Here is a 26,722-nt window from a genome sequence, read left to right as displayed (position 1 = left end):
AAATATACATGAAGACCAGAAACAGATCTTTGTATGCTATGCTTTGGATAATCGTTTTCCCACGTTTTCGTGGGAAAACGATTTCTCTCATTGAAAATTGAGATGCTGCAACATAATACTGTATGTCTTTATCTAAGATGTTATATAATTGTAGAAGATGGTAGCACAATTATTTTGGATAAATGGAAAGCAGATTATAACATTGATTCAGTGCATGATAACTTGGCTACATCAGAGAAAAAAAAAGTATAAAGTATAGGGAATACTTTCCATGTCAATTTAATTTTTAATAATACGTTCTGTAATGTCTATTTAATTAATAAAAAAGAAAATAAAAATAATATATATATAAAAGCATATTTCAAAATAAAATAATAAAATATAAACAATGTTGTGCTCTCCATGTTATTCGAACATCCAGTCAAATTAATGCATATTAACTGAGATTTATAAATCATTATTCATGCTGTTCGTTCAAAGTGTAAAATTTGTGGTGAGCATTAAAACCAAGAACACACCTACTACTATAAGATCAGCACTCAAATCAAAAATCTTACGAAATTGAATGCTCGATATGATGATGAAACAGAAGGGAATTAATGCATGTACACGATGGATATATATATATATATATATATATAATATTATTAGTGTAAAACACAGTAAGTAGATGTTTATGCATAGAAATAAACTAATGAAAATACGGTGTACCCTGGGAGCGATATACGTTGTGAACGAAGGGGGGAAGAAAGGAACCGGAAAAAATAATTGTAATGATTGAAAAGTAAACCAAATGAATTTTTTGAAGAAACGACCAGGGTGGAGATAGCATTGCAGATATATATATATATATATATATATATATATATATATATATATATATATATATAATCAAATTAATCCAAAAATTAAATAGACATATATATTACAATTTGATATAATTAAAAAAATTACATTTCATAATACAAATTATATATATACAGTATATAATAATTTTATTCTTTATATAGAGGTACTAAGTAAACATCAATTATAGATCACCACAAAATTAAAAAGATACTGTACACCTTTTTATAATGAAATAAACATATAAATTTTAAAAAATAATAAGTTTAAGTAACTTAAACCCAAATTACGTGGCACCCCTGGAATGTTGTTGCAGCACCCCGGTTGAAAACCACTGCTATCATGAATTGGAACAGTGTTCTGCTGTCCATTCCAAAACCTGGCCAAGAGATTTTATTTTGCATTATAAAGAAGAAAAAACATAATGAGAAATAAGTAAACTACTGTATTATAAAAGTTTTTGTTTTTTCTTGAGACAGTTTTTCACTTTGTTAATGTTATCATTCTTTCATTTATTACAGCACATGGAAAGGTTGATCTGGTCCTAGGAGAAGATGGAAAAAGTTTGTATGCAATGAAAACGATTCCACAGAAGTGGATATCTTCCAGCAAGCATAGAAAGAAATCAGTTATAACTGAAGTATTGGCTCTGGAGGCATGTAGAGGGAAACCATTTCTTATGAATAGCCATGGCGTCTACGAATCATCTAATGGAATTCACATAGTTATGGGTAAGTTCATCTAAAGAAGTAAAAAATAAATAAGTAGAAGACAGTGAAACCATGGCAATATATATAATGGAGGACATTTTTTTTTTTTTTTAATTTTTGTTCTAGTGTTGCAAAAAAAAAAAAAAAAAAAAAAAGTCTTTAGCATTCAACTGCCAGGAATCTGACCAATGCCATTTAAATTTTTTTTTTTTTTTTAAAATTTATAAATCAAATCAAATCCTTTTATGTAACTTTGGCCACCAGCATTCTTTAACTGGTTATACAGTATTTTCTGTTTTACTTTTGATATATTATGAGATATTATTTTTTGTTTGGCTTTTGATAGATGCTAGAGCTAAAGCATCTGTCTTCTTCTTTCTAGGCAATTCCCATTCAAGAGATGCCAGTGATGTGTGTACTCTTGTTATATGGCTTTGGTTTCATTAACTAAATGCAAACAGCTGACAAAAATACAGACATTTCACATGGTTCTTGTGAGAGACTATCTGTGTTTCAATTGGGGGATGAGTACCTTTAAATTATTTAAAAAAAGAGTGCAATAAATAATACATCACCATTTTCAATTTGGTAACAAAAAAAACAGCTAAAAATAAATATTTTATAGTTAAAAAAGGGATGCCTTGCAGATGCCATGTGAGCTCTTTGTTAAATTGAGGGCACAGTTTAACAGAAGATTAACGTGGTCATAATTTTTATGTTACCATAATTTCACTTTGCATCTTTTATAAAACTGTTTTGTTCCACAGGGGGTTTTCTGGCCATCATTCTTCCAATGGAGATTAAAGCGTTCAACTCTTATTATTACTCAAGATGCAATGCGTATAACAAGATTTCCGGGCAAGTTCAATCATTAATATTGATGTTCCAGAAAATGCCTGTGAACTTGTGTGATTGACTAGTGGTTTATATACTAGGACAACAATCTCATGCCCTAATAGGTCTTATTCTGCAACATGGAGAATAGAACTTGTGGCATCAGATTGGTGTTGTGTTATTCATTCTGAAATCTTCCTATAATGCCACCTCAGAATGCCACAAAAGTATGGTTCCTTAACTTTAAATCTTGCCGACCAGGCTAGCCGGGTGGGTAAAGTGCCTGCCTGGCAACCCAAAGGTCGCGGGTTCGAATCCCGCCTCGGGCTTGGATCAAAGTACCGCAAACCCCTTGGGAGGTGCACTATGGCCACAGAAGCTGATGCACCAACAACCACAAAAAAAACCAAAAAAAAAACTATAAATCTTGTGCTAAGGCTAATGTGTGGCAAGAGAAAAGGGCTAGAGGTTTGTGTTCTTCATGACTCAGGCTACATGTACTCAATAATCCAATTCGCATGTTTTAAGAGTGCAAGTGTTACATGTGTGGTAATACTTCTGTGGATGACAGTTCTCATTACGTTACACTCTAATTGGTTAGTGGTGAGGCAAGTAACATTAGATCAGATAATGTTTTACTGAGGAGGGATGCTTATGTACTAAATTTAGAGTATAAATAAGTAGAACCTACCAGTAAAGAATTGTCTGATCCGTCTGTACTTCTCGGGTTCTACCCAGTTCTACAGGGTTTGATTTGATTTGATTTTGTGTTTATTGGCGCAAAAACAGCTAAGGTTATACTGCGCCATGAAACGATTAAAATATCAATAAAGATAAATTCTGGTAACCTTTAAAAAGGTTACCTCGTCAAATTGTTATTTATAAATGTGGGTATATATTAGTAGCTTTTAAAAATTTAAAAACTGCCGACACGTGGTCGTTGTCTGATAAAATCTGACTGAGTGTATAAGGCTCAGTCGAATGAGTAAAAGCGGTAAAATATATATTGCGAACATGGGTAAAATGAACGCAATCTATTAAAATATGCTTTATAGTTAAAACGGTGTCGCAAGACTCGCACATAGGAGGGTCATCCGCCCTCAGCAGAAAAGAATGTGTCAAATGACTGTGTCCTATGCGGAGTCGGGCAAGAACAACTTCCTCGCTCCGATTCCTGCGCAAACTAGACTGCCATATTTCTATTACAGGCTAGTTCTACAGGGATCCTCAGTTGCTAGATCTCTGGGGAGGATGCTTCTGATGATACTTATTGCGACAAGAGCAATTTCCTAGGTATATGGAATAGATTTCTGTCATATACAAGGTGAAAGTTGGGCAGTTGACCATTGACCAGTATCGGTGATTGTCATGAAAAGAAAGGGAAAAGTTCTCCTCTGTTTTCTGGGCCTCTTGTTAACAAATGCTGTCCGAAGAAGAAGAGCCTGAACAAGAATGAAGAAGAGCGAAGAACTAGCATAATGAAGAAGAACCCTGTCCTTTGTTACTCACCTGAATATATAGGTCCCCACCTTTTCACCACCACCACCATGTTCTCATTGGCTAGGGAGCTCATGAGTTGGGGGACAAATTTCCAGGGATTGTTATCTGGGAACAAGGAACATCCAAAACGAAACTCATCAATGAGAAAAATGAATCTCATATCAGGGCGAGGTAAAAGTACCAAGTATCTCAGCAGGTGTCTGCTGGGCTCAGAAGCCTGATTTCCTGCATAGGAGCTGTTCAGTGCAGTCAGCTTTGAGATTCATATTTCACCTTGAAGTCTATTTTGGAAATACATTCTCATTCCTTTCTGGAGAAAACTTGGTCAATAGTTGCTAGAATAACATTAGCTCACTGTGATGTGGCCCATTTAACAAGAATCGGATAGTGTTACATTTCCTGTCCTTCACCTAGTAAGCTGAAGAAGACACGGGATCGAATTTCTCAGTACAAGTACAGTAGTGGCCAAAAGTATGAGGTGACTTGGCTAATTAATAGACTTTTAAGGTAAGCACTAGGTGAGAATACAGCTATTCTATACTCCTCATCGCCAAGCTGAGAATTTTGAGCAGGGGGAAAAAAAAAAAAAAATTGCAACGTCCAAAATTCTGAGAGTTTAAATGAGATTCTCAAGATTCTGCAAAAGTAGTTGAGTGGGGTAAACAATAGCATACCTCCTCCTACAAGATTGGATTAATCTTAATCAATCCAAATAGTACCTAATAAAAAAACTTGAAATGTATTCTGCACAACAATTTTCTGTATGTTACTATTGTTGTCTAAGGATAATCAATGACAAATTGATAAAATTTTGCATGCAACATCCCTACCTTGGTCTAAGTAACCACTTTTACAATGACCTTACACAAAATATACATATATATATATATTTTTTTTAACATGACTTAGAGGGTATAACGTCCTGTTCAAATTCCAAAGTGTAGATTTAAGAAGAAAGTCCATGTTGTGAAAATATTTTCTGAGTAGACACTTTTTTTTTATGCTGTAGATGTTTTCCTGTTTGTCAATGTTGATTGGGGAAACTATAGTTCTGGTGTGCTGAAGAAACGGTCTCCTGCTGGTCCGGAGGATTCCTGGGAGCTCACCTCTTCAGGAACACGCGGAATGTAGCTTCTATGTCACACTCTTCACTCGATACAGTAACATGATATGGAACAAAATAAACAGAGTTAACATCTGCTCTTTTCTCTAATATTCATTTACAAAGTATCATGTATACTTAGTGCTAAACATAATTCATATTTGTGAAACTCGATATCTAAAGAAAATACATCACACATATGTTACTTAACACTTGTATAATTATATACATTGACTAAATACAATATAGGTCAACCATTAAAATACATTATCAAGGTTTAAAAAAAGAAAATGTTCAAGGTAACAAACAATTATAATGGTTAAATCAAAGGTATATAGTGATATACTTGATTAATTGATAACATAATTACCTATGTAATATACAGATGCTTACATTTCTGTCGGTTACTTATATAATATAGACATTTAATAGTGCCTGACACTCAATTATAATGGGATTTAAGCATTTTTCCCATTTTTACAATTCAACTTCTTCCTCTTTCATCTGGTTGTCGTTTGATAGCTTGGTTGTAGTTCACTCCCACCATTCTTCTGATTGGACAGGTCAGCACTGCTTTGTCACGTACCCTTTGTGCTCTATCCACCGAGTGAACTGATTAGCAGCTCAAACAGTGCAGTGGGCAGGGGGATGGTCCCAATAACACTGGAATGGGAATTTCTCATCTGGTGATGACTCTTGATCGGGGCAGGACAAATCATCAATGTTAACTACTGTCCGAAGTTTGGGGATATTCTGAAGAAAGAGTGTTCTTTCTAATCCTGCTATGAAAATGACATTATAAAACTTGATGATAGATTTGAACAAGAAGTCAAAGTGGGGTGCAGTAAAAGCTAATTCCCAAGAGAGGCCTAGATGATGGTTGCATAGCCAAAGGTTATGCGATTGCAACAGGTCAGGCAGAGAGGAAAACTTGCATTCTTCTTTTAGTACTGTGTTCTTATGTTGGTCATCGCAGCCTATGTTAGCGACTTCCTTCAGAGAGAGTGCTCCTTGAGCATCTCTACAAAATTTTATGTCTACAAATGCCCAGCTGTCGGTGGGAACTGAAAATGGGATGAGTCCGGGGACGACTCCACGTTTTGAGGTCATTCGCACAGAAGATCGAATGCAAGCTGGTTGGAAAGGATGCTCCACAACCCCAAATAGGTCTTGGGGAAACCCGAATCTCATTTTTGGCATTCAGAAAATCACCATGATTCTTGGTGTTAGTTGCACCTCTAGGTGAGTGGCTGTTGTTGGCTGTTTCCTGTATGTTGCGAGGGACAATGTGGGTCCTGATTTGTGGCTTCACATTTTAACGGGCATGTGTAGTTTGATTTTGTATTACTATTCCCAGTGATCATTTTCTGATGCTTCGTCCAACGATTGATGAGTTGACGGGGGTGATGTACCAAGGGTGGCACCGAACGAACTTTGACGAGTGCTGCAGCTGGCAAACGAGAGGAGAAAACTGGTGGTTGGCTGGGTGAAAACTGAGGATTCTGGAACTCCTATCTTGTTTCCAACTGACTCTCCCTCTTCTTCTAGGCAATTTCTGGCCACAACCTCCCACCACCAACAAAAAGGGGTGAGAAGGATGGTCCAGATCTTCATAAACACTTGGACGAACATGCCTCTAGCTTTCAGATTACGGAGGTACATGCACAACAATCTGTGAGGATTGGAAAGGGATAATAAGAAAAGAAAGAAAACATTAATTTTTCCCATTCACTCTTTCTTATTCGCTCCATTCTTCCCTTACAAGCAAAAGATTCATTTCATTTGCACACAATATTTTCTCTTCTTTTTTTTTTGGTAAAGGAGATGGGAATTTCTTTTTCACTTCTTGCTCTTTCTCTGTCTCAAATACCACTTTCTCAGTCCCTTTATTTTCCTTTTTCCTCTTATAAACATAACAGAACTTGACTTTCGGAAGCAACTCAAACATGAAGAAATATCAAATAATCCTAATAGGGTTACTGATAAGAGATTGATAGGTATTTTGATCCAAGAGGTGAATCCTTTACTAGTTGATGAAACTCCGCTGTCCACGGTGTTTGATTTCCAAAATTTGATATAGTAGTGGCATGTGATGCAAAAAAGCAAGTGTATGAGCTTATGTAGCATCAGCCAAAAAAAAAAAAAAATCACACCATTCCCTCCAAATGCCTGTCCAGTTCCTCCTTAAATTTATTCAACCTATCAACTTACACAACGACAGATGGAGCAATTAACCACCAGCAATTAACCACCCGCTGGCTAAAGGCAAATTTCCGCACATCTGTTCTATGTCTGTCCTTTCTTAATTTGAATTTATGCCACCTTAGGTTCATAATCTGAACAAGTGGAAGGATCCCATCAGAATTCAGCGTGCTCAACCCATTCAAGGCCTTATACACCTCAATCAGATCACCGCGGAGATGCTTGTCTCCAGCCACTGCAATTTGCAGAACTTAAGCCTCTCTTGGTAAGAGGATCCCTTCATTCCCCTCACCAATCTTGTTTCCCTTCTCTGTACACGCTCAAGCAAATCTACATCCTTCCTAAAATGAGGCCTCCAGACCTGTACTCAAGGCATGGCCTGACCATTTCCTTATACAGAGGGACAATCACCTCCTTTTCCCTGCTAGCAAAATTCCTATATATCATTGACAAAACCCCATGACCTGCCCTGGCAGCTTGTCTGCATTGCTCAAAAAACTTCATATCTGACTGCACAATTACTCCTAGGTCTTTTTCATTTTCTACCACCTTAAGTGTAGTACCACACAGTTGGTACATTTCTCTGGGGTTACTTCTACCCATATGCAGTACTTTGCATTTGTCAAGGTTAAACTTCAGTTGCCACTTTTTAGCCCATCTGCCCAAATTATCTAGATCCTGTTGCAGTAGCACACTGCCATTACTGTCATTAACAACCCTGCCAACCTTTGTATCATCTGCAAACTTCGACATTAAGCCTGATATACCTTCTTCAATATCATCGATAAATATACAAAACAACAGTGGACCGAACCCTGTGGGACTCCACTAATAACATTAGTCCACAAAGGGCAGCACCCATTGATTACAACCCTCTGTCTTCTCTCACTTAACCATCCTTTTATCCATTGTAGCAACTTACCCTTAATACCATTCTGCTCCAATTTGTACAATAGTCTTCCATGCACAACAATGTCAAAAGCTTTCCTGAAATCCAAATATATGATATCAAAATTATTTTTTGCATCCAGTTCCTTTGTTAACCACATCATAATATCCTATCAAATTTGTCAGACAAGTCTTTCCCTTAACAAACCCATGCTGTGTCTGAATTATTGCTACAGTCTTGTCTAGATGATCTTGCAATGCATCTTTAACCAGTGACTCCATTATTTTACCCAGAACAGAAGTTAAACTAACTGGTCTGTAATTGCTCGTGTTACCCTTCGATCCCCCTTTGTGAATTGGGGATACATTTGTACATCACATCTCCAGTCCGTGGGAACCTCCCCTGAGTCCAAGGATGCTCTCATAATTATGGCTAAGGGTTTGCTTAGTTGCTTTGCTGCCTCCTTTAATATAACTGGATAGATCCCATCCACCCCAGGTGCTTTTCTTATGTTTAACTTCAACAATTTCCCCTCCAGTTTGTTCTCAGTTATTACAAAATCATTAAGTATCCTGCTACAATTTAATAACCTTCTGCCATTTTCAAACCTTAATAATTCCTCATGTATGAATGTAGACTCAAAATACTGTTTGCTGTCTGAGCAGCATCAACAGTCGAACCATCGATATCAAGTGGACCAATCAGATTCATCCCCTTCCTTTTAGAGTTTATATAAGTAAAGAAATCCTTGCTGTTTTTCTTAGCATCTTTTGCCAAAATATTTCTTGTAATCTGCCTTCACCTGCCTAACCTCCTTTGTGACCTGATTACAGACTAGCTTATATCTGCCATAGGCTTCTGAGAAATCTGTGAAAAGTTTGGATGATCAATTTTTTAATTGCAAGGTAAGTTTTGCACGGCAGTTCAGGAGGGCACTGAAAATTTTTTTTTGATATTGTTTTCTGATTGGTTAACGCTTATCAGTATTCAATGTTTAGGGCAGCAAATTTTATTTTGATTACTGGTGGCACATAAAAATGCAGCGCTACTGGTGCTATGGAAAGTTTTCAGTGATACAAATAATTTTTACAATGAATAAGTAGACCTTGGTTACTCTCTGAGGATACTAAATGGACTCAATAGTTTTTCTTCAGAATTACTTGCAAGATAAAAAAAAATGTAATACTGCATCAAGTTTGGTTTATGAAAACGTTCGCTTCTTTTCTTCAACTTTTTTTTCATGGTTACCCTTAGTGGAAGATGTTTTTATTTTTTTAGCAATCTTATGAATATATAATATAATTTTTGAAGTACAAAGATGTTTTTTTTATTAAGCCTAAAATGCATGTTGGGTCTTCAAGACCTCACAGGATTTCAGTGATGTCATACTGTTCATCAATGCTGTCTACACGGATGATACTACCAATGCTTTTTGACAAAAGTGTTTTCTTTGATTTCTCTATTAAATTTTAGAAATTTTCATTAACTATCATGCACACTGGAAAAATGTGGGATCACATAAGCCTAATCTCATAATTATACATAACACTCCTGCATAAAAGTTTGGGATCACAGCATATGACAACAGTTTTTGTTAGTTTTTTCGAAATTAGCTATGACAATGTATGGTTTAATATAAAAAAAAAAAAAGACCACACTATAAAGTATTTTGAGATTTTTTTTTTTTATTAAAATAGGATCAACTTTTTTACCAATTTTTATTAAAATATTTTCTATTATATAAAAAAAAAAAAAAAAAAAACTGAAATAATATTTAAGACCTTTCTAGAATATTCCAGAAAGGTTTCTGAATGTGGTAGAACATTGCAGAAGATTCCTGAATGTAATAGACTGTTATAGATGATTCTAGAATATTCTATAAAGTGGGAGTATTGTTTCAATCTTACAGAAGGTTGTAAATGGTTCTAGAGTGTTTTGCAATAATATGAATTGAGGAATAAGAGCTGTAATGTATAAATTCAAACACTCATCATGTAGAAAAAGTGTCTGTTGTAAGTTTTGTGTTTTGTTGTAAACCTTAGAAGAAATAAGGAACTGAGTACTGAAAAAAAAGTACTATTAGAACTTTGTGTAAAGAAAGTTATTCCATGACAATTATTGGCAAAAAACTAAGTGTTTCATTTCAAGCAGTATGAATTACCATTCGATAATTCAAGGAGACTGGCAAATCAAGACAACCGCGTGCAACAACAGAAGCACAAGATAATACCAAAATACTGATTTCTAAATGCAGTTGCTGACTTACTGCACCTGAAATCCAAGGTAAGCTCATATGGAACAGAAGTGCTTGCGTCTACATCCACCTGCAAAACTTCGTCTTAAACAAGCAAGGCCTTTGTGGTTGTGTAGCAGTCCAAAAACCCTTATTAAAACCAGAAAATCAAAACAAACAGTTAGCTTGGGCTTAAGAGCCATAATATTGGACAACTGAAGGGGCAAATTTGAAATTTTTAGATCCAAGCATATAATTTATATGAGACAATCAACTGAAGAAAAATATGGTTCCACATTTAGTGCCAAGCAGTCAAGCAGAATGGTGGTTCCATATGCACTGGGATTGCTTCTGCTTTTCTGCAGTGGGTGACATCATCAGAATTAAAGGAATTTTAAGAAAAAGGCTATAAAAGTGTTCTTGAATAATGCAATATCCTCTGGATTTTGATTTTGTGGAATAAATTTAATATTACAACAAGACATTCACCAGAAGCACAGCTCTAACCTATACAGGGACTTTCTAGCAACTAAACAACAGGAGGGGGGGTATTGCAAGTTATGGTGTGGCCACTCCAGTCACCTGACTCAAACCCAATAGACCTTTTATGGGATCATCCAGACTGTAAAGTTTGTGAAGTCTGCCCATCTTCACAAAATTTATGGAAAACCTTCCAGATCGCTTTGAATAATGTTAGTTAAGACAGTGTTATAATATTAATTTCCAGAATGCCACATCTGTGTAAGGCAGTGATAAAATCTTGGGTAAGATATTTTGATGAAAACAATCAGTATATTTGTAAATATTAATCGTTTCAATATTTTTTTTTATGTTAATTTTTCAGTTCTTAATGAAAACTTTGAAAATTTGAGAAAAAATAAAACGTGATTCCAAACTTTTAGGCGAGAATGTGTTGAAACAAAAGAATTTATAATTAGCAGCATCCAATTATTGAAGCATGCTGGCTGTACAAGTTATGGCATTACCTCCAATTGTTACACTCTAACATTGTGTTATTGAAGAGTTGGGTTGTTGAAAGCAAGCTGGTTTTTCGAGTGACATTTCAGTTGACAAGTGAAAATGTAAATTGATTGCTCCCAAATAAGGGAAGCGATTTAAAAAAAAAAAAAAAAAAAAGTGTAAAGTGCTACTGAGGGAATTTTCCCTCTGTATTTTTATAATATTAAAAATGTTTTTTAATATTAAAAAAAAAAAGAATTTTCGCAGCTCATAACAGAATGAAAATAAAGATGGTATGAAAAGGTCAACAAGTTTGAATTTTTTCATGCTGACTTTTTAAAGTTATAAATAGGTTTACTTTTTCTGAGTGTGTGCGATCCTCAAAAAATACTGGTGAATGCCATTGGGTTAAAAGAGATTCACAGTAGACTTGTAGCATAAGAAAGTTTGTGCCACTGTATTGTTGTTGGTTTGGAGTTTGAAAGGGCACTATAAATTTACTGATAGGACAAAAAAAAAAAGTCCTTTTCTAGTTGTCATAATATAACAAAATAATTAATTTTGCTTATTCTGAATAAACTCATATTTTCTTTGATGTTTTAATTATTGTTTAAATAATGCTGAAATTTTTTTCTTTAGATTATGCCAAATTTGGTACCTTACTGCAGCTTGAATTAGATTATGGACCATTCAATGAAAGTGATGTAAAAGTTTTTCTTGCAGAAATACTCTTGGCTATTGAGCAACTCCATGAGGTAAATCTTTGTCAATATTTACAGAATAAATTAAAATTGCAGCTTAGACTATACTGAAATCCAAGATTTTGATATTCCAACATTTGGATCAAAAAGCCAGAGATAAAAATAATACATTGCTATTGAATGATAATTGCAAACATCCTTTCCTTTATTTCTACAATAAAAAAAAGAAAAAAAAACGCACAGTCCTTATTGATCTGCAGAAGCTTCAAATGTTTACTTCCTTAATTAAATAACTTGATAATTAACCCCAGGGGTTCACATCTGGTGAGTATGGGCTTGGCACACCCAGGGTCCTAAGCTGAATATCATCATTCTTCTCTTCCTTGGTGTTTCTCTCTCTCTCTCTCTCCCTCTCTGGGGGAGGGGTAATTCAATTTTTTTTAAATTTTTTTATTTTTTTTTAGCTGGTGCAGCTCCAGGCCTCAGCTTCCTTGCACCATATGGCTAATAATAATTAATGAAAGATCAAGAATGGTTTGTGAAAAGAGGGAAAAGATGATGTTTTATTGAGTATGAACTTTGTCCACTTAATGCTACACATAGTAGAAGAGCTGCCATTAAACTCAGCCATGGTAAAACTGATTCTTGGCAGTCAAATACAGCATTTTGGTCTGTTGGAAAATTTTACTGTAGGTTTCTGAAGCAGTGTTTGTTGATGCCAGTTAAGCTTAAGAATGATATGATTCAATAATCTACCGATAATTAAGCTTCATGAAAATTAAAAGCTTTTAAATTTCTTTATGTAATTAACCTTCATCCTTTAATAAATTAATTACTACCAGCATATTGAAGAAATTCAAATAGTAGTAGTAATGGACACATGTGATGCAAGAAAGCAAGCGTATGAGCTTATGTAGCATCAGCCAAAAAAAAAAAACCTATTTCACACATCCATTCCCTCTAAAAGTTTGTCCAGTTCCTCCTTGAATTTATTTAAGCTATCAACTTTCACAATGACAGATGGAAGTTTGTTCCAGCAATTAACCACCCGCTGGCTAAAGGCAAATTTTCATACATCTATTCTACGACTGTCTTTCCTAAATTTGAATTTGTGCCCCCTCAGGTTTGTAATCTGAGCAAGTGGATGAATCCCATCACAATTCAGTTCCCTCACCAATCTTGTTGCCCTTCTCTGTACACATTCAAGCAACTCTAACATCCATCCTAAAATGAGGTCTTCAGACCTGTATGCAGTACTGGTCTGGAGGCCAGTAAATTATAGACATTCAACTTATGAACATTTTACATATGAGATAGCTCTATAACATACATATTACGTCATTATACCGTAACTCATTTACGGTATAATGACATCGATTAAAGGATGTGATGTCAAAATTTGCAGTTAATGTCAAGATTGGGAGAGTGTTTAATGTTCAACATTTTACAATTTAGGAATAACGACCCAAGATGTTAACCTTATAAGTTTGGTGAGGTTGAATTAAAAATACTAGAGGAAGAAAGATTTGGTGGGGGTTGTGATACAGGCTGACAAGTTCTCTGTGCAGTGTAGACAAGTTGCAAGGTGGGGCCACGGTGTCCTATTGATGATTTATTGAATGTTTGTTTGTAGAGATAGGGAGGTCATAATCCCACTGTACAAGGGATTATGACCTCATTAAGCTTCTTGAAAAGGTCGAAAGATGAATATCTTGTTTGGTAATTTAAGAGGATGCTCATATGTGGAAGGACTGAATATGTAGGTGACAAGCTTAGTAGTTAAGGCACCTTAGAGAGGACCTGATTCAGTTCTGACTCTGAGAGGGAAAAGTAAAATTAACAAAGGAAAAATTCACTTTTATAAATGATTCCAGAACTAGGATCATAATTTAATTTAGTCAACAAGTTGTTAATTACTGGAAGTTCCATCTGGTGTTATGGAAGTGGTTGGTGTGAATAAATTTACAAATTTATTCAAACTAAATAGATCAATTGTTAAGAGTGGTTGTGGAAGTGTTGTGTTTTTTTTTTGTTTTTTTTCTATTACTAATACGATTTGAAAATTCTTAGTTCCTTTAGGTCAACTCATGGAAAAACAGTAATTTCTAAAATGCCCCAACACAAGCTCTATCACTGAAGTGGCAAAAATGTCATCAGACAATCATGACAGAAAAACACAATAGTGTTGCATTATTTTCTTAAACTATTGATATCGTTTTAAGAAAATAATGCAATAAGATAATAATAATAAAATTATCTGAATTGAAATAGTATCCTGCTTACCTTTTACATGTACTTAATAGTATATTTTTGTTACAGATGCGTATCATACATAGGGATATAAAAACTGAAAACATATTGATTCACGAAGATGGTCACCTGGCTCTCAGTGATTTTGGAATAGGTAAAGTGTTTCGGGATGATGAGGTATATACTATTTTGTTATTGTCTTTGCTATGAATTTTTTTATTTACAAATACATTGCTCATTGTTGAAATTGCCCAACTTAAAAGAAATGCATGATTTAAGCTCATCAATAATTGAGATACAGATATCACTGTACACAAGAAATTAAGTTTGTATATAAATTCTGTCGTATTTACTTATGAAAATGTAGTGACATCAATATGAAATATGGACAGCTATAGAAGCAGCCAAACAGTGGTCATTGTTGTGCTGGAAAATGGTATTAATATTTATATTGTAATTAAGCAAATTTATTTGCATCATTTTGCCAAGGAAGCAGAATTTTTTTTTCTGCACCTGCTTAAAAAAAAAAAAACCCTTCGTATTACCCCCATCGTCAAAAAAGTGTATCTAATTCTTCCTTGAATTTTGCTGAACTCTCCATCTCAGACAACTTGTTGCAGTGTTCTGTAATATGCTGCTTGAAAGTAAATTTCACAAGATCAGTTTTACTGTCTTTCTTTTAAGATTTCGTATTTGGGCCCTTTGGTTCTTTTCTTGCTCACCAGTGAAGATCGTCTCCATTCATTAATTTTAATAATCTCCCTCAAGGCATCCTTGTAGGTAGCACATTGGAAAAATCCCCACACCAGGTGGAAATCCTGAGTTCTAATCCCATCACCGATACAAGGAATTTTATGGGCCTTTTTCACAATGTGGCTGAAGTTAGTCTCAGGCAAGGGTAGAATAGTTTTCATCCAGCAAACAGCATATTGACTACGGAACACACACAATTTACAGACATATTATATATGGCACAATATAGCCTAAGTTGTAGATTGTCTAAAACTTTACTACAACAGTGACCAGAACAAAGACTTTTTTTCTGGATATTTATTGAACTCAACAGGATATGTGCATGTATGTCATATACACTGGGTTGGTTTTGCTTTAGCAACATTCCCTTATGTAGGAGTGAACTGCTCTGCGATGCTGGTGAGGGTGCAAAGTCAGCTGATATAAGATTATTTGTGTATTCAATGCCCATGGTGAGTGTTGAATGTTTCATCTCGTAACATACCCATCTTGTAGACATATTATGTATGGTGCAATATGACCAACCTCCCTCAGGGCCATATACACCTCAATCAAACCTGCCCCCCCACCCCAAGACATCTATTTGCTAAGCTCTGCCTACCACCACCACCACCACATCTTCTAACCTTTCTCATAGGGATAATGTTTAGTGCTCTTCACAAGTCTAGTCACCCACCTTTGCACCTTCTCCAGAAGTTCTATATCTTTCTTTAGACCTGACCTCCAGTTCGGGATACAATATTACAAGTGTGGTTGCATGATTGTCCTATAGAGAGAAAAGGCCATTATAGATCTACAGAATTGTGCTTCCTGTCAACACTGACAGCAAGGCAATGTTTCAGCATAATGTCTTCAAGTGCCATCATTAATAATTGATGAAGGAATATAGGGGAAGCTGTCAAAGTTTGCTACTCCTAGGTTTCTGTTCTCCAAGTGCAATATTTTGCATTTGGTATTATTAAATTTCTTCATACCATACTTTCACTTGCTTCAAATCTTTTTGAAGCAGCATAGTCTGGTTCTGATTGCTAACCATCTTCCCAACCTGTCAGCAAACTTTGATAGCTTCCCCTGTATTCCTTCATCAATATTATTATGGAAGAACCACTGGTTTTGATCAATAGCTGTTGTAACCAATGGCAGTTCATACCATGATTCTTGGTGTTGGCCCAATATACTGCTCCCTGATATAGATTGAACTGCTCCTGTCCTGGCATGGTTACAGCCATCACTTGCATAAAGCAATCATTGAGTCGGAAACATAAATATGATTTTTCACCAAAGGCAGTGTGATACCATTTTGATCCCTAAGCCTTTTTCCATACCACCACATACCAATGATGATAGGATGGTGAGAATGCAGCCACACTTCTTGTAGTCCTCTGCTAATTGCACTTCCTGATGCATGCACAGATACAGATGGCATTACAGGGTTGTAATTATGGCAGATTGTGATAGATCTGTTTCCTCTTGCTAGTCGGGACGCCATCAGTTCTACATCTTTTATTTTTCTCCCAATCTGATACTGCTAATGCTAGAGCATTGCACTCTCTTAGACGGTCATTTTGTGATTTGTTTTCCTACTAAAGTGGCCCCGGGTGCCAAGCGTTCCGTGGCCAAGCGATTATAGTGCGTCTCTGAAAGCGTTTTCTAAAAAGAGAATTTAAGCAATCAGTTTATATTTTTAGTTTCAAACACCGTTCTCTTTATTTCTATATTAGAGTAGCTGTCTCGCACTACAAAGAGTAGGCAGAAGCCCAGAAAGGAAAACCACCTTTCTGTTTCCTTTTTCTATTAGTACTAACTTACTAACACAGCCGCTTGGTCACCTCGTGGCACTGCTCCTGCCTCCCCGTGGCGGGGCCGGAAACCTGGGTGGTAAAGCAAACCCCCAGGGCCAAAAGGAGCAAAACATGGATTTCGACAACTTTCCCCGATCCAGACAGCAAATCCTAACTCATTGGATTTGCACCATCCCGATGATGACACAAACACCAGAAAGAGACTGAAGACGGATGCTTGCAGGATAGAACATCCTACTTTCCTGATCTTGCATTCTTTAACAAACCAGGCCATAGGCAATCTATCTCCATTTCTCATACAGAAATGTCTGGAAAGTGTAGCAGGTTCCCCGAAAATGGTGAGACGTCTAAAATCTGGCGACCTACTGGTTGAGACCACCAGTTCCAAACACTCTGAGTCCCTTCTGAAACTCTCCACATTTGGTGGAATTTCAGTCAAGGTGTCACCACATGCTACACTCAATACCTCCAAAGGTGTCATCTCAGAATGGGACCTAATGAATGTCTCAGAGGAGGAAATTGTAAATGAATTGCAAGATCAGAAGGTCACACAGGCGAAAAGAATTATGCTGAAGAAAGATGGCGAACTTATCCCAACTCAAAGCATCATACTGACATTTAGTTCACCAAACCTACCTATATCGGTGAAAGCCGGGTATCTGAACTGCCGCATTCGCCCGTATATTCCAAATCCATTAAGATGTTATAAATGTCAGAAATTCGGACACTCCCAAACAGTCTGTCGAGGTGATGCTGTATGCCCTAACTGTGACTCGAAGGAGCATACCCAAGCTGAATGTAAATCACAGTCCTCACTCTGCCCTAATTGCAAAGGCAACCACCCAGCCTTCTCTAAAACATGTGACCAATGGAAATATGAAAAGAAAATTCAGAAGTACAAGGTAGAAAAAAAAGTCTCATTTTCAGAAGCAAGGAAACAAATACAGCAAGTGATACCAAAACATACATATGCTGATGCTACCAAAAGATTTCATACAATATCTGTTCAGACTGACACATCAATACCACCAAACATTTCTATTTCTGAGTGGGCTCGATCTATACTCTCTTCCGTACAACAGTCCTCAAAGCAACAGACTTCAACCAGATCTTGTAACACACCAGTTACGATACCACCTGTTGCTGCTGCAACTTCCGTAAGACCTGCTCAAAAAGAAAATGCTGATCCCATTAATAAGCAGCATGCTGAATCCTCTTCCGCTATGGACACAAATGAGACTTGCAATCAAGAAGAAAATGAAACCATTTTGGAAATCCATCCAGAAGACGAAATAGAAACCAGACCTGTTTTTTCAAAGAGAGAGAAGATGAAAGCTGACCGCCTGAAACAGATTTCCAAAAAGCAGACAGATGCAGCTACTCCATATAAACCCAAACAATGAAAAACATCGTACAATGGAATTGCAGAGGCTTTCGCAGCAATATTGATGACATCCACGAAATAATTATGAACCATAATCCAATTGGAATCTGCTTACAGGAGACATATTTAACACCGCAGTTGTCTCCCTCGATAAAAAATTATACTCTCTTTCGGCAAGACAGACTTACAACCACAAATGCTCATGGAGGGGTAGCCATACTCGTGGACTCATGAGTCCCTTGTAAACGCATTCCGCTACAAACTGCCATTGAAGCCGTTGCCACGCGAATAGCGATTGGCATTAACCTAACACTGGTTTCCATCTACCTGCCACCCAGTGATCCTTGTACGTTTCAAGAACTTCAAGATCTCATTTTGCAGTTGCCAACTCCTTTCTGTTTATTGGGCGACTTCAATGGACATAATCCATTGTGGGGATCTCCCAACACAGACGCCCGAGGACAACTCATTGAAATGCTTGTCGACAGACAAAATCTAACCATATTAAATACAGGCTCTCCAACTTATTTCCATCTACCAACAGGATCAGTCTCTGCAATAGACCTATCCATCTGCTCTCCTATCCTCTTTCCTAGTATTGAGTGGACTGCTCTGGACGATCCACTCAATAGTGACCACTACCCAATAATCTGTAAAATACAAACTTCACTCTGCATAACTTCAGAAACCAGCAAAAAATGGAAATTTTCTAAGGCAGATTGGACAAAGTACGCTTCCCATGTATCCTTTGACAACCAGATCATTGAATATCAACCAATTGACAAAGCTGCCAACCATATTACAAAACAGATCCTAGTAGCTGCATCTACTGCCATTCCTCAATCACAGTCAAGCATCCGTAAAAGCAGAAACTACTGGTGGAATGAGGACTGTAGAAATGCAAAAAAAGGAAAAAACCGTGCTTGGAATTTATTCCGTAAATACCCTACCACTGCTAACTTGATAAACTACAAAAAACTTAGAGCTAAGGCCCGCCATATTAGGAAAAAAGCAAAAAAAGACTCTTAGATTCGATTCGCAACTGAAATTAATAAAAATACTGACGTAAGAATTATATGGAAAAAAATCAGGCAATTAAATGGCAAATTTCACCCATTGTCCTCCCCACTTATCACCTGGAACGGGTTGGAACTGTCTACTCCTGCAGAGATTGCAGATGCCCTAGGCGCAGTATTTTCGCAGTTATCTCAATCAACAGCATACGAATCATCATTTCAAAAGATTAAGACTTCAGCCGAAAAATCCCACCTGAATTTCAGAACCAAATCCTTTCTACCGTACAATCAACCACTCACTATGCTAGAACTTCAAGAGGCTCTATCCACTGCAAGGAACAGCGCTGCTGGCCCTGATGGAATATACAACATAATGCTACAGCATCTAGATAATAAATCGCTATCTTTGCTTCTGACATTCTATAATCGCATCTTCATAGAACATTCATTCCCCAGTTCTTGGCGTCACTCTTTTGTACTGGCAATACCCAAACCAGGGAAAGATCTCTCTATGCCTAATAATTATAGACCCATTTCTCTCACCAGCTGCTTAAGTAAAACCCTAGAAAAAATAATACACCGTAGACTAACATGGTACCTTGATTCCCAAAACATAATATCTGATAATCAATTTGGTTTCAGGAAAAACCGATCATCACTGGATCTTATGATCAAAGCAGAAACTAATATTAGGAATGCATTTATTCAAAATAAGCATCTCGTCATGGCATGTCTCAATATAGAGAAAGCCTTTGACACCACTTGGCGTTTTGGCATCCTGAGAGATCTACATTCCCTGGATCTGAGAGGTCACTTACCTTTTTTCATACAGAATTTCCTACAGCAGAGGACCTTTCAAGTTCGCTATCGGCAAGTCCTTTCCAAAACATATATACAAGAAGAAGGAGTCCCTCAGGGCTCTGTTCTTAGTGCAACTTTGTTTGCAATAAGAATAAATCAGTTGACTAAAATTATTCCCAATACAGTGACTTCATACCTATATGCTGATGATCTGACGGTCTCTTGCAGTTCACAAAACATGAGTTTTATTGAGAGGCAACTTCAAACATCAATCAATAATATCGAACTATGGATGACACAGAATGGTTACCGACTGTCCTATCAGAAATCTAATGTCATTCATTTTTGTAACAAACGAAAGATGCACCCAGATCCTGAAATACATTTAAGAAACCAACCTGTCGCAGTTGTGAACAGCGTTCGTCTTCTTGGTGTGATTTTTGACAATAAATTGAACTTTAAAGAGCACATTAAACATCTACGGACTGTTTGCCAGAAAAAAATGAACTTACTAAGAGTTATTTCTTCTACATCGTGGGGTGCAGATCGTTGCACCCTACTTCACTTATATAGAGCTCTAATTAGATCTCGCCTTGATTATGGTGCCCCGGTGTATGATTCTGCTAGGGAAAGTGCGTTATCATGTCTTGCCCCTATTCAACATTCTGCCCTCAGGATTGCTGTAGGTGCTTATAGAACGTCGCCAGTACAAAGTCTTTATATTGAAACCCATGAACCTCCCCTCAGACTCAGGAGAAAGATGTTACTCCTAAACTATGCGGCCAAAATTCAAAGTATATCTACTCACCCCATTAGGCCAATACTTAATGATCCACAGTTCTTTATGCACTATAGAAACAAACCCAGAGCAGTTTAACCTACTGGCATCAGATTGCAGGCATTATCGCAAACGTGGAATATACATCTTGACAAAGTCCTCCAAGATTCAAACAGTGCAGATCCTCCATGGTATTCTATTAAAGCATCCTGTGACAGCTATTTCCTAAGCTGGGGAAAACATTCGCTTGCTAATATCAACATGCAACAACTCCATACTGCTCACACACAAAATTATCCACATTTTACAAAAGTATACACTGATGGATCAAAGTCTGAAAGTGGAGTCGGGGCTGCAGCCGTCTTTCCCCATAACACTATCTCTGTTTCCTTGCCCACTGAATGCAGCAGTTATACAGCAGAATTATGTGCCATCAACCTTGCCTTAGAAAATATCCTCCATCTGTCCATCCAAAAAACTGTGATATATACAGACTCACAGAGTGCACTTATAGCCTTGCAAAATTCCTCCTCGCCAACACATCCTGTAATAGCAACAATAAAATCTCGGCTGATGCATATCCAAGAACACCAGCAAATAGTCATCTTTTGTTGGATCCCAGGCCACATGGGGATATCAGGGAATGAAAAAGCGGATTATGCAGCAAAACAATCATCCAACATAGCATTGACGAATTACTACGTTCCGTATATTGACTATAGATCCTATATAAGGCATGTATGTAAAGAACAGTGGACACTTTTGTGGCAAGCTCAACTGCAGAACAAGCTCCTGCAAATAAAATCTGAACCACAGTTATGGGCTTCCAGTTTCCGTGTAAACAGAAGGGAAGAAGTCGTCTTGTCCAGAGCGCGAATCGGTCACAGTCACCTCACCCATCTTTATCTACTCACAGGAGACGATCCTCCGAAGTGTACTCACTGCAACTCTTTTCTCACTATCAAACACATTCTCATTGATTGTACACTATATACTGCTGCCAGAAAAGCCTCATTCGGTACTCTAAGAAATCTTCAAGAACCTTTAACACTTCGTCACATTATAGGCAATGATGCAAATCTAATAGAATTTTTTTGCTTCCTCAAAGAGATACAGCTATATGACCGCATCTGACATGATTTTATAATCACAATATCTGGACTCCTTTACCCTTGATAGGCGCAATATGGCCCTAGTAGCCCTTGCGCCAGAAATAACAATACCAATACCAATACCTACTAAAGTTTATACATGTTTTTGTGGCACCTTCAGATTCCTGTCAAGCCAAGTAACAGACGCATAATTTAAATGTTCTGCTGCACTGATCAGCTTGACATGCTAATCATTTATGTCAATATGCATCACAGTTGTACATGCAAATTTTCAGGTTAATTCATCTGTTCTTTCTAGATGGAGCAATTTAAATGACGAGCATTGTAGACAAAAATGTTGTACTTCCAATATGTGCCATAATTCCACGAATAAATTCATTTAATTTCTTGAGACTTAAATATAAAATGATTTTAATTCTTTTATTTTATTAGCTTTCATATTTTTCTTGCAGGTATCCATTTGTAAAGACTATTGTGGAAGTGAACCATATGTTTCTCCAGAAGTAATTTCTCAAAAGTTTTACAGTTATGTAAGTTGATTTGTAAGAAAATATAATGTTTATACCCTTTTCTTATAAATTCAAGATACAATGTCGGGTCAAAAAGTTTCAGGATTGGCTTTGTTAAAAATATCTGATTTGAATAAGAAAAACTTTTTTTATTAATCTAGAATGTCTAGGATTTTTTACAATAGGTGTTGTTTTGGTTGCACTTTTATTGCTATATATATATATAAAATTATTCTTATTGTTATGTGTAGAATGTAGTAGGTGTGTATATATATATAAGTATAGAATTTAACTAGTGCTAATAATGAAAATACAGTGTATCCTGGTAGCGATATATGTGTTGAACAAAGGGTGGAAAAAAGGAAAAGAAAAAGTGTAACGATATAAAACAGTGTAACAATATAAAAAGAAACAAAATGCAAATTTTGAAAAAACAACGACCAATGTGGAAATAGCATTGCAGTATTTTTCACAATTTTTGTCTTCGTCAGAGGTCATCCACCAAAATTATGAAAAAGAACAGCAATACTCTTACTTCTGTTTCTGACATGTTCTGTATGTCAAAGAGCATGTGTAAGAAGCCACGTGGTAAAAATAATTTAGAATACAAATTTAGAATAAATAAAATACAAGTTATGTAAAAATATTATGTGTTACTAATGTATTACATACAGAACATGGATAACCTAACAGAAGTAAGTGGACCGCTATGAAAGTGAAGACAAAGGAAGGGAGTGTCCGAATGACAAGAACTTGCCGCTACTGGACGGGTTGACAGAAAAGACTGAGCCGGAGGCTAACCCGTGTATCTATGTGTAGAAACGCTGGCGGCGCCTAGCGTTAGACGAATTTGTTGTCTGTATATTATGTAATTTACGTATGCGGTGGAGTTGCTCAAACATCCGGGATAGATAAGAAATATAAAGTATTTACGTCAGTTGTGTTAAGTTACAATCAAATAACAATTAAATAAATAAATCAAGATAGGTTTAAAAAATAATTACAAGGTATAAAAAATAATTACAAGGTAGTTACAAGGCAAATACACTATGTCAGGCCAATCAGTGGGTACAAGTTTTCCAGACCGTAAGACACCAAAGAGGCCTAGTGTATTGTATTTACACTATATACATACTTGATGCGTATGGGAATAATTATAAGTTAATAATGCTGTTTATATTAATATCTATTAAGTTCTTGTGCCTTAATATGTTAAGGGCTTTATTGATATGATGACGCAGATATGCAATAGGAAAAAGATTTTTGGTTAGTTTATTGTATAATATTCTGATGTTATCAATAGTTGTAGTTTTGTCGCTGCATATTGTTGCTATTCTGATGCATTATGCTAGGATAACATTAGCATGTACCTGTTTGGAAATATTGGAATTCCATTGTGTAAAGTTTACTATGCTAAAGTTGAATGCTTCACGTTTGTACAAATTGATGGAGGCTATACCATTTTTTTAAATTAATGTCTAGATCCAAAAAATGGGCTGCTGTATCAGAATTGTTTGTTCTTTCTAGTACAAGTTCATTAGGGTATAAATGTCCATAATCCTGGATGAAATTAGGGCAGTTGATTACTATGAGGTCGTCTATATATCCGAATAGGATTAGGTCCTGTGGAAATGAGGTTTATGACCAGTATAAATATAGGCTGGCTATTATGCATGAGGCTGGGCTGCCCATAGGTGTTCCATTGGTTTGTTGATATACTGTGTTACCATCATATATGAAGTTATTGGAAATACATAAGTTCAGTATGTTGTTCCAGTAATATGTGTTGCAGGAAATAAAGTCCTTATGTTTATTATAGATATCTTTTAGTACCGATTTGAGATTGATTTGATTGATACTGGTAAATAGGCTATGGAAATCAAAGGTTTGAATATTATTGACTTTATTACTTTGCAAAAATTTTAATACGGGTTGGTTGTTGCCTATGATTTTGCTGTTATGCATCAGTGGTTGCAGTAGTTGTTCAAGTGTCTTTCCAGATTTGTGTACATAACTATTTTTACATGAGGTTATGAATCTGAAGCCTATTGGTTTTTTATGAAATTTAGGAATGAAGTAGATATAAGGTAAGCTGTAATTGCTTAAGTTGAGCTTTAGTTTTTTATTGAAGGCCATTAGTTTTTTGTAATGATATTATATGTACTGGAAATCGGTTTGTAAGTATTGCTTGAGTTAAGTTCATTAGTTAAAGTATGTGTATAAAAATATTTGCAAATGAATGCAAAATTATTGGCTGCTTTATCTACCGGTGTGATTACGAAGTCTTTGTGTATTTCTAGCAGTTTTTGTTTTAATTTAGTCAAGTTGTAGTATTTACCTTGATAATATACATTTGAACTGTGCAATGCATATTTATGCTTGAATAAGGCAAATGTATGGCTAATCCACATATGGTATGCTTCTATAGGTGTGTTATTTTTGTAGGCTAATTGGAAGCAGTAGTTTAACAGATCCTGATATATCTGCTTATTGAAGTTGGTTACATTTATTTTGGTACGCGGCCTGAATTTGAATCCTTGTGATAGTACATATCTGAGCATTGGGTCCGTAACTATGTTTAGATTTCCTGTAATGATATGTCCATAGTCTGGATCAATATATTGCTGCATGTTGCTTTGTTGACAAATGCAGTTGTTGTTGTTGTCTGTAATATGTGATATTAAACTGGTAGCTATAGATTTGTAGTTACAAGCTAATAATCCAAAGGGTTTATTATACTTATATCTTACTTTAATATAACTAGGACTAGTATTAGGAAGTAAATGATTATGCTGATTTATAAGTTTATTGATATTTATGTTGTCCATGATATGGTTGTTGAAGTTCAAGATAATGATTGATTCTTTATCACATGTTGTAGAGCTTTTGTTTTTTAGATTGAATTTACAAATATCATTTATTAAATGAAAGAGATGTTTGGACTCGAAATTGAAAGTGCGTATGAACTTGTATAGTGCTCTCAGTATACTGTGTTTAGTACTGAAAAGTAAATTATGTATATCTTGTACATTTATAATATTTTTATCCCAGTTCTTAAGGGTGACTTCAAAATCACCTAAAATAGTACTGTGCTTGTTACTGGTATTTTTAGATTTATTAGTACGTTTCCGTGGGTTCTTATGGAACTTGATTATATTGAATTTGTCATATATACAACTGTCTGTTAAGTTATTAGTAATAATTTTATGGTTGAATTTATTATTTAGACCATATGGGTATAATGTTTTTAATTTTAACATAAATATTTCTTCTTGTATAGTTCTAATATTAGCGTTATTAATCTGTGCTAATATGGATATGTATATATTGTTGAAGTTGTGCGATTGAAAATGCATATATTCTATTTCATGTTCTATATTATTATTATTTCTATTTAAGTAGTTATTGATGTCAGATCTATTCTGATTAATTCTTAGGTGCAGCTTATTGCTAGTTTGTCCAACGTATTTTATATTACATGTTTTGCAGGATAACATTACTAGTTTTACAAAAAGTAGGTTTTGATGCATCATTTGTTATATGCTGCGGGTGTATACAGGGACAGGTTAAACAAAGTTTATTCTTGCAGGTGCTGAATTTAAGGTCATGGATCCCATATTTATCTAAGTTAGAAGCATTACATGCTGTTGTGCTCTGTCTTGTGTGTGTTAAATGTGTATGTTTAGAGTTACATCCGTGTTGCGGAGTACAGTACAGAGCATGTGTACCCGAGGTCAAATTTATTCTACTCTGCCCATGTAGTATGTTATCAAAGCTATCTGGTTCCATACATATAAGTTGCATAAAATTACAATTAAAGTTACAATAACAATTAAAATGACATTAAAATAAGGTGTAGGCGGAACCAAGAGTAAACGGTACTTTCAAGATAGGAATAGGATGGTAAATATATAAAAAATCGAGTAGAAATAGAAATAGCAAGTGTGGTTCTTTGACATACCAGGATACACAGTATTTTCATTATTAGCACTAGTTAAATTCTATATTTAAATTCTATACTTATATATATACCTACTACATTCTACACATAACAATAAGAATAATTTTATGTATATATTATGGTTGTAGGGTACCTTTGCTCTTGCAGTGTCCCTGATCCATAATCCATATTATCGCACTTCAAATCTGACTTCTCTATTTATTTTTAATTTTATTTTTTTATTTATTTTTTTATTATTCGTAATAATTATATATATATATATATATATTTAAATAATGTTGGAAAAAGAAATATTACATAATAAAAATAAAAAGGAGGGTACAGCACACATCAGGGGCAGCAAAAAGCATAATCCTCTACATGATGCTTGAAATATAGT

The 26,722-nt window shown here is 35.7% G+C and overlaps 1 protein-coding gene across 1 annotated transcript in view; it reads left to right on the top strand.

Moving 5' to 3' along the window:
* Positions 1-26,722, top strand: part of LOC150084974 (ribosomal protein S6 kinase alpha-5-like) — an 88,601-nt gene that overhangs the window by 47,011 nt on the left and 14,868 nt on the right. Inside the window, exons 10-13 of the mRNA XM_090376416.1 lie at positions 1,368-1,577; positions 11,916-12,031; positions 14,297-14,404; positions 22,326-22,403. Coding sequence (XP_090232542.1) covers positions 1,368-1,577; positions 11,916-12,031; positions 14,297-14,404; positions 22,326-22,403 — 512 coding nt within the window. The remainder of the gene's footprint in view (positions 1-1,367; positions 1,578-11,915; positions 12,032-14,296; positions 14,405-22,325; positions 22,404-26,722) is intronic.

Source organism: Mastigoproctus giganteus, chromosome 6 (genome assembly GCF_048544385.1).
Source record: "Mastigoproctus giganteus isolate SK-2022 chromosome 6, ASM4854438v1, whole genome shotgun sequence".
Taxonomy (NCBI): domain Eukaryota; kingdom Metazoa; phylum Arthropoda; class Arachnida; order Uropygi; family Thelyphonidae; genus Mastigoproctus; species Mastigoproctus giganteus.
The sequence above is the reverse complement of the archived record's forward strand: the minus strand, read 5'-3'. Positions and strand labels throughout refer to the sequence as shown.